The 8,651-nt window shown below is 40.8% G+C and overlaps 1 protein-coding gene across 2 annotated transcripts in view; it reads left to right on the top strand.

The window, feature by feature from the left end:
• The window catches only part of furinb (furin (paired basic amino acid cleaving enzyme) b), a 102,844-nt gene extending 100,380 nt beyond the window's left edge, over positions 1-2,464 (top strand). For both annotated transcript variants that reach the window (XM_084733566.1, XM_084733567.1), the window contains exon 16: positions 1,442-2,464. In XM_084733566.1, the coding sequence (XP_084589692.1) occupies positions 1,442-2,148 (707 nt within the window). In that variant the 3' untranslated portion in view covers positions 2,149-2,464. The remainder of the gene's footprint in view (positions 1-1,441) is intronic.
• Positions 2,465-8,651: the final 6,187 nt, after the last annotated feature.

Raw genomic sequence — 8,651 nt, forward strand, 5'->3', positions numbered from 1 at the left:
GACTCCCTCATTGAAAGGCAGATGAGGTCGGAAGCTTCGTTCCGCTTCCAAGCATTCAGACATTTTCTTGTTAATCATTCCAGACTTCTCCATAATTTAGTTAAAATCTACATTTCAATAGTTGCTGGTTATGCTTTATTTTACAGAGCCCCACTTCCCTAATAACTCCCTAAAATTGAACTGGAAGGCTCCTGGAAAGCCTGTAATTTGGTGATAATTATAGAGAGAAAAGACACAATGTTCAATTGGTACAACTTCTCTCAACAAATTCACCATCTTTCAGTCAGGAGATCAGTTGAAAATACAAAAATGGAGACGTTTTTCCTTCTGGGTGGTTGTAAATTACAGGCAAGAATACAATTCAGCAGATATAAAGAGTAAGATTTCTAACAAATAAAATAATATTGACATGATTTTAAATGAATCTCAGTTTTTTCCAGCCATTAAAGGAACAATGTGTAGGATTTACTGGCATCTTGTACCACTTTTCAATACATGTGCTTGTTTGACTTGACTTGGCAGCAGGGATTTGCATCTCCATTACAGCAGGGCTACCCGCTGTAAGGTGTGTCGTTTAACTGAAGACAACTTAGCTCGAGTCGGGTGGCTGTAAAACAGAAACAAACATTTCATTGTCTTTAACTTCTTCACAATAAGAGTCATTTTGCTATTTAAAAGCTTTTATCATGAAGAAATGTTTGATTTTCATCAGCAGTAACTAAACACAAGTCCTACCCAGCTGAAAGTGAACATGAAAAGGTTAAATAAATTAGATTCTTGAACATAAAAACACTGACGCTGGAGAGAAACTAAACTTCAAAACACAGAGATTCAGTCAGAAGCTGCAAAAGAGCTGAGAGCTGAGCATACAGACACTTTTTAAAACACCTTTCTCTCTCTGCTCTCCTGTACACACAAGATGATTTAACAAAAACTCCTTAGAGCTGAACTGATTAGTCGATCAATTCATTAGTCAGATAACAGATAATTGATTGGCAACTATTGTGATAATGGATTGATCCTTTGACTTATTTCTCAAGCAAAAACACCAAACATTTGATGCTTCAAGTTTGTCAAATGTGAGCATTTGTTGGTTTTCCTTGTCTTACACTGACGTCAGGGGGTTTGGAATATATCTGCCAAAGAAATGCAATTAGGAGACACCACTTTGGGCTCTGGGAAGATGTGCCATTTTTCACTGTTTTCTGACCTTTTACAGACCAACTGATGAATCGAGAAAATAATCAGCAGATAATGAAAGAAATAATGATGATGAGAGAAAATGCTTGCCTAAATTAAATCCACAGTAGTTCTGTCCAGTAAATGTCCAAAGAAATTGTGAAGACATTATGGGACCAGCTATTTATGGATGTCATGTTTTATTAGATCACATGAGACTTAACCTCTCTCACTGTATTTTCATCTCCCATGTTCCGTCCAGAGTGCAGCCCCGGCTTCTCCCTCTTCCTCCAGGGTTGTGTGAAGTTGTGTCCGCCGGGCTTCACCTCGGGGCAGCAGCTCCTCAACCTCTCCCTGGAGAATTGGGTGGACCTGTCCTCCGTCCAGGCCTGCCTGCCCTGCAACCCCGCCTGCCTTACCTGTTCTGGCACCGGGCCTACAGACTGCCTGTCTTGCCCGCCTCACAGCCACCTGGTCCTCACATCCTGCCTGCACCAGAATCAGGTCCAGCGTAAATCCCCACTTGCGGGGGAACTCCAGGGTGACGAAGCCCAGCCGCAGGGGGAGATCCCGGCAGCAGCGGACGACAGCGGAGAAGGCGAGGAACCTCCGGGGCTTAGTGTAGCTCCATCCAATCAGCTGCCTGTGGTCATCGCCGTGCTCAGCTGTGCCTTCATCCTGGCTGCCTTCGTCGGGGTCTTCCTCTTGCTGCAGGTGCGCTCAGGTCGCACCTCCTCGGGCTGGAGGACCAAACTGCCCTCTGTGTATTCAGAGACGAGGGGGGTGAGGGTGGGCTTTGGTTTTGGCTTCAGCCAAGGACGGGAGAGGAAAGCACGAATATGCTACAAGGGTATCCCCACTGTGTGGGGGGACGAGGACATGATCGCCTACCAGTCTGAATCAGACAGCGAGGAAGTGGACAGTCACAGCGAGAGGACAGCTTTTATCAAGACACAGAGCTCAATTTAGCTGAAGCCGCATCAGCTCTTAGATCCGACTGCACGAAGCGAATACATGAAGGAGAATCACACAAAACGCAGGCCTTACTGTCCCATCAGCACCCCGTCCTGATGCATTAAAGGGATAGTTCAGATTGTTTGAAATGGGGTTGTATGAGGTACTTATCCATAATCAGTTAAAACCAGCATTATATAAGCCAAATATCACTCTCTCCACACCAACCAAACGCCAAAGCCACTTAATCACCGCTGCCTCGATCTGTTAGTTTTTGTTATTATTGTGTGACTTTGGTGTTTTAAAATGTTTGGATTCACTCAAGTCTCACATTAACACAAATTAACTAACAAATCAAGGCAGCAGCAGACCAGCAACTCCCATGTTCTGTGAGGTAATATTACTGTTTTTGCCAAAGGAGCCTGGTTGGTTTGGAGAGATCTGGCTTATGTAGTGGCAGATTCTCATCAGAAAAGGCTGATGGAAATAAGCTGAGAAAATATTCTAAATATAGCATACACTTAAACTGATATTGATTTTTTTAAGTGGCTTTTTGTTGCTGACCCTGTTCACAGTAGTGCATTATTTAGATTCTGTACTGGTGCCCCTTCCTGCTCCTCCAAACTGGGGACATGCCAACAGGCATCTCATGTAGGTAAAACACTGAATAGGGGTAAGTACCTCATACAGTCCTGCTTCAAATAATCTGAATTACCCCTTTAAGGAGTCAATCAGGTATTAATTTATATTTGAGAATTTATCTTATTTGATTAATATTTTGATGTCAGATGTATTCATTATGCAGTTGACTCTTCGTCACCAAGTTAAGGTGTTATGCAACTGCTTATTTTACTTTAATGACCTGCTTGACCTCATTCTGTCCAGTTTGTCAGAGGGTTATTTCAGAAATTTTGTATTTCTCCCCCTAAAGCTGGAGGACTTACAGGAGACAGAATGAGTTTAAATCAAAGCAGCAGTGGCCGACATACCCTGACTCTTGGTCCCAAGTATAGAGTGTTTTCACCACACATCATCAGTCCACAGGTCAGCCATGTTAGAGGTACTGAACATAAACAACGCATCTGAACTCGCAACTGCTCCTGATTTTTGTTGTTAGCTAACTAGATTTTCATAAACTGAGTTCTTCGGTAAATTGGTTGAAGAGCTATGTTTGCTTTATACGTTCATATAGCTTGTAAAGATCTTCACCAGCTACTGTATTAACCTCAGTTCCTCAAAATATCGCACCCTTTCCTGCTGACCAAGTCCTTCCCTGTAAGTTTCCCCAAACTTCTCCATGGCTGAGTCTTAAAATTCCTAAAATTGGCTCAAATTAAATATTCAGCGAGTCATTCTGTTGTTTACATCCCAGTACCTCCAACATTGCCATGCATCTAGTTTCTAAATTGGACATAGGTGCAAACACTCTGTAGGTCAAGCTCTCAAAACATTCAATCCTACATTTCCTGTAAAATCAGTCATTACAGCCCCCCTGCCTGGTAATTGCCCATGTCTTTCAAGCTCCACTCAGCCAGTTGCTGGGCAAAACTTGTAGTTTCAAAGCCCAGTAACCACTCAAAGCTCAAAATAACCCTGATGTCCTCTTTGGGGTCATTTTTCAGACATGTCCAAACTCCTCCAGAGCTAAAGAATATATTATACAACTGTTTTCACTCTCTGTGACGAGTAAACTGCGAGTCCCTCCCGGCATCTGATTTGTCACCAACACAAGCATCTGGTACATCAGCTCAGGCAGAGTCATAATAAATTGCCGTTGTTGTATTTTATCAGATTGCAGGCAGATTGGGGGCCAGGGGTCGTGAAGCCGACATGCTGCTCATTAATAGTAAGAAAACTTTAAATTGAAGCTTTCTGCAGCGCGCTGGGACGCCGTAATAAAACATCCTGCAGGCTGTTTGATAAGCAGGAAACTGTGGAGGATGCTCTGTTTTCAATCAAGGCACAGTGGGAATTGCCACCACAGCAGCACAGACATATCAGATGTATCAGTCACAAAATCTCATTGACTTTTTAGAAAAGTAATACTGATTTTGAGTGAAATAAAAAAAAAACACTTAGCCCAAAGCTGCTTGGCTGACCTTTACAACATTTTTCTAGTTGGTTGGCTGCTGGTAAGAAATAAGATCATTTTTCTCTTCATTTTCCCTACAGAGCGTATATTGATTTGGGGGCTTCTCTCCCAGAATGTCTTCATCAGTTGTAAACCTCTTTCCCTTTCCATTGTGAGCACCATACATTGAAAGCCCTGCTTTATTTTCCATCTAAAAACACTGAAAACTTGCCACTACACAAGTCGAATCAAAGCCTTTGGATCTAAAGGCCAGAATGGTGAGAAATGAAGAGATCTTGTCTCTTTTCTATGTTTGTTTTATATGGTTTTTTATTTAACTGACAATGGATGTCAATATTGTGGAGATCAGTTTCATGCTGGAATAAAGCGACTTTGGCTGTTGCATATATAGACTGTTTGTGCCTTTACTGCCAGATTTGAAAACCTTTAGGGTTTTTACGCATCTTAAACGCATCCCCTGACACACAAACACCACCCAAGAGAACAGATGGCTCATTACTTCTTCATGGCCGTATATCATTGTTGCAAGTGTGTTCACTCTGGGCGTTTAGCTTTTAACAGGGTGCCAGCATTCTGTCTTCTCCCTACGATCCAGTTGCAGTGAGCGAGCGTGCTGCCAAAAAAAAGCCTTCAAGAAACTGTTTTTCTCGAGCTGCAATATGGTGGCCCCTTAAAGTTTAAATTAATATAAATGGAAAAGGTTTGTATGCATGCAGGAAAACAATGCCCGCCGGTAGCTGCTTTGTTCATTAGCAGCTTTTCTCTGTAACACTGTCTACAGAGGCAGGTAACCGGGTTCATGGGTGAAGGTACATTCATTCTGTGGCCCATAATTAGATCTGCCGGGAGAACTCACTGCACATTTCAGTGCCCCTCAGATGCATCATGGTTTGCATTACAAATCTGTATGTGTGAAAGTAAAGGTGTGTGTAAAGGCTCGTGTAGTTAAAAAAAAAAGTGGATGTGTTTGAAAGCCTTTTATCTCCTCATTCACACCTTCATGTGAGCTGTGATGAGTTTTGTTCCTTTTTTCTTCTCTGTGGCCTTTAGCTCGTATTAATTAGCTGTCATGTTCTGTACAATGCTGCCCGCTAACTAGGCTTGGCAACAAGAAATATTACATTAATTAAAACAACAAATCAGCTCCCCGTTAGCCGATTTCACATGGAGATCAATTGGACACTGAGGTTCCACTGTCATTATTCCGGTTGGTCAAACATTGTCTGTTTGTGCCTAAAGCGACATGTCACCCCAAAATCAAAAACAGAAATTTTTCCTCTGGCCTGTATTGCTATTTATCGATCTAGATTGTTTTGGTGTGAGTTTTGCTGCATTTTGTTGATACTGGCTGTAGAGACGTCAGCCTTCTCTCTAATATGATGGGACTAGATGGCAGAGGTGGCAAAATTACACACATCCTTTAGTCAAGTACAAGTACAGGTGTAAAAAAAATACTGGTAAAAGTAGAAAAACTGATTCTACTTATTTACTCAAGTAAGAGTACAGGCTCTGAAATGTTTCGTCTTATGTTTTTTACATTGTTTTGGTATTGTTACGTCATTTTTCATCTTGTTACAAAATATTTGATCTGGTCATATCTTTTGCATATTGTTCAATGTAATTTTTGGTCTTGTTATCTCTTTATCATTTTATTTACCTTGTTTCATCTTGTTAACGTCTTTTTGTTGCATTATGTCGTGTTTCATTTTGTTACATCAATTTTCATCTTGTCTTCTTATGTTTTCCGTTTTGTTAAATCATTTTTAGCTGTTACATATTTTTCCTTTTTTAAGTCTTCTATGTCTTGTAACATCTGTTGTGTGATCTGCACTGATGATCCACCAAGAAATCATCTTTTCTATGTGTTATTGTTCCATTTACAACTGTAGGTTGAATTCAGTTTTGATGTTGGGAAGGCAGTGTGCAGTGATGCAAAAAATAAATAATCCTCCTCAAATGTATTACTAAAGTAACACGCCTATTTTTTTTAAATGTAAGGAATAGAAAGTACAAACATTTGTGTTGAGTAAAAAGTGGTCAGAAAAATTCTCAAGTACTGATACTTGAAAAATCTACACAAGTACATTAACAAAGTAGTGGTATAATCTGCAGACCTTGTTCTGAGCAGTTTCATTAACTACTTTCTGTCTCTAGAATCTACTGGAACTTCTTTCTTTCTACTAGAAAGAAACTGCTCACAAAGGTCTGTGGATTATCTTGAGTCACCAGAACTCTGCAACTCACACGAAAAACAAACAAGATGGACCAATAGTACTACAGGTATTGAGAATATGTATTTTGATTTAGGGATGAACTGTTCGTTTAATCTGAAAAAGAAACCCTGTCACTTCTGCCTCCCTTCCCACACAGGAAGGTTGAGAAATGCACATGGCAGTTGGGAGTAAAATGTAAAGGCTCACTGTCCCCAGGGTGCCTCCAGAGACATCATCACCCCCACACCCCACCCAACACACACACACACACACAGACCCACGTCCTCCCTCCTGTGCAGTGATCACTCGGGCCTCCGGCGTGCCTGCTGCCACCACACTTTCTTTCTTCTTCTTCTGGTGTCCCTGATCCATTTTTATGTAGCGTGAACAAAGAAACATCTCTTTTCATGTTCAACTCCTGCTCAGTGCTGTCACAGATACCGTCAACACCTTCGCCTCACACAGGAGTAAACACGGCTGAAAACATGCTGCAGTTAATAACATATGATCTGAAGTGCGAGCTGCTCTCGCTTTAATGTCAGGTTGAGTCTCTGACAGCCAACCAGTGAGAAATGAAGCGTTGGACAGTCTAGAAGGGCTGATATCTAACACTTATCTGAGACTGACAGCATCTGTAGGCATGGACTGTACAGCTGCACTGACTCAATGTTGCCCCCTACTGACAGAGAATTAATTAAGCACTAAGAAGAAGACATGAAAACAGTAGATTCATGAATGCTTCAAAGAGACTGAGGAAGTCAAATGGGTTTCAGATAAAGTGAAACTTTTTAAAACAATCTTTGAATTTTGCTCTTTATTCACTCTCCATCTCTTCTGTTCTACTGCAGCTTTAATCCATCATGAATAAACAAATACAGACGAGACCTTGCCTTCATATATTACCTCTGAACAAACAAAAAAAAAAAACAGCACTACAACACAGATCACATTTTTAAAAAGAAAAAAGACATTTATACAGAGACTCAGACGCCAACACCGAGACAGCAGGAAGAGAAGGTTATGACAAGGTTATAAAGACAACGGGAGAAAAGTGCAAATTCGAGATGCGGTGAAGTCTGGTCTTACAGAAATGTTAATCACAGCTGGAGGGGGGTGGGAGTCTGCAGCAAAGAGGCAGAATGTGTTGAAGGATGGCCGAACAGACATCAGGCCAGAGGAGGAGAGTGACAAAGCAGCTGCAGACCTCCTGTGGAAAATGAAGATGACCAGTTAAAAGTGATGGGGGACAGTGGGGCGTGGGGACATGGTGGCAGCGCGGTACAAAGTGTGACACAGGTGGGGCTTCAAGATGTCTGGCCTCAGCTTTGGACACAGATGACAACATCCTCCACGGTCGCTGTGGAAGCGGATACGCACCGGAAAAAGGCTGAGTGCCTCCAGACTGCCTCAGGATAAGAAGCACTGAGGAGCTTAAATATTAAAAAACTGCAGCTCATTTGAAGAAACTTATTTTCTTCTGTCTGTGAATGGTTTGATATAACTTCTTCAGGATCAGTTCACCCAAATTACAAAAATATATTTTTACTTAAGTCTCAGTCATTTATAGTGGTATCTTTCCATGCAGACAGTTTTGGTTTTCTGAGAAATCTTTTTCTGAGATTTCTACCACCAGTGGATTTTTACTCAAAAATTGCCTCTAAAAAGCTACATTTCTCACACACATTATTGCTTGGTCCCAGTTCCATACTAAATATCTGCTGATCATACTATATTCTAGTCTTAATAGCAATACAGGTTTTGTTAATAGCACACAAGAAATCAACATACTTTACGGTTTTACATGAGCAAGAAATTATTCAACATGTGCATCCTAGAAGGGCAGTCACACTTGGACTTTGTGTGATGTGTAACAATGGCAATGATATGCTAAAATGAATAATAATTATATTGCAATTATTTTGACAGATACTGCAATTGTGATATGCTTTACAATTAATGTGAATGATTATATTTGAACCAGAATTTTCATTTTTACAAAAAACAAGTAAAATCACGTGACAAACACTTTTTCTTGAACAAATATTTGGGTCAGGACATCTCTGCAGCACTACAGTACTTCATTAAAATGCTGTTGTGTTACACATTTTTCTTTTATAAAAAAAAAAAATGCAGTTTCTGCAATTTGGGTATTGCACTTAGCCTAATGCAATTTTGATAATATTTTGGTTAACTGTGTAACCCTATACCAAACT

Source organism: Lutjanus erythropterus, chromosome 13 (genome assembly GCF_056507025.1).
Source record: "Lutjanus erythropterus isolate fLutEry1 chromosome 13, fLutEry1.hap2, whole genome shotgun sequence".
NCBI lineage: Eukaryota > Metazoa > Chordata > Actinopteri > Lutjaniformes > Lutjanidae > Lutjanus > Lutjanus erythropterus.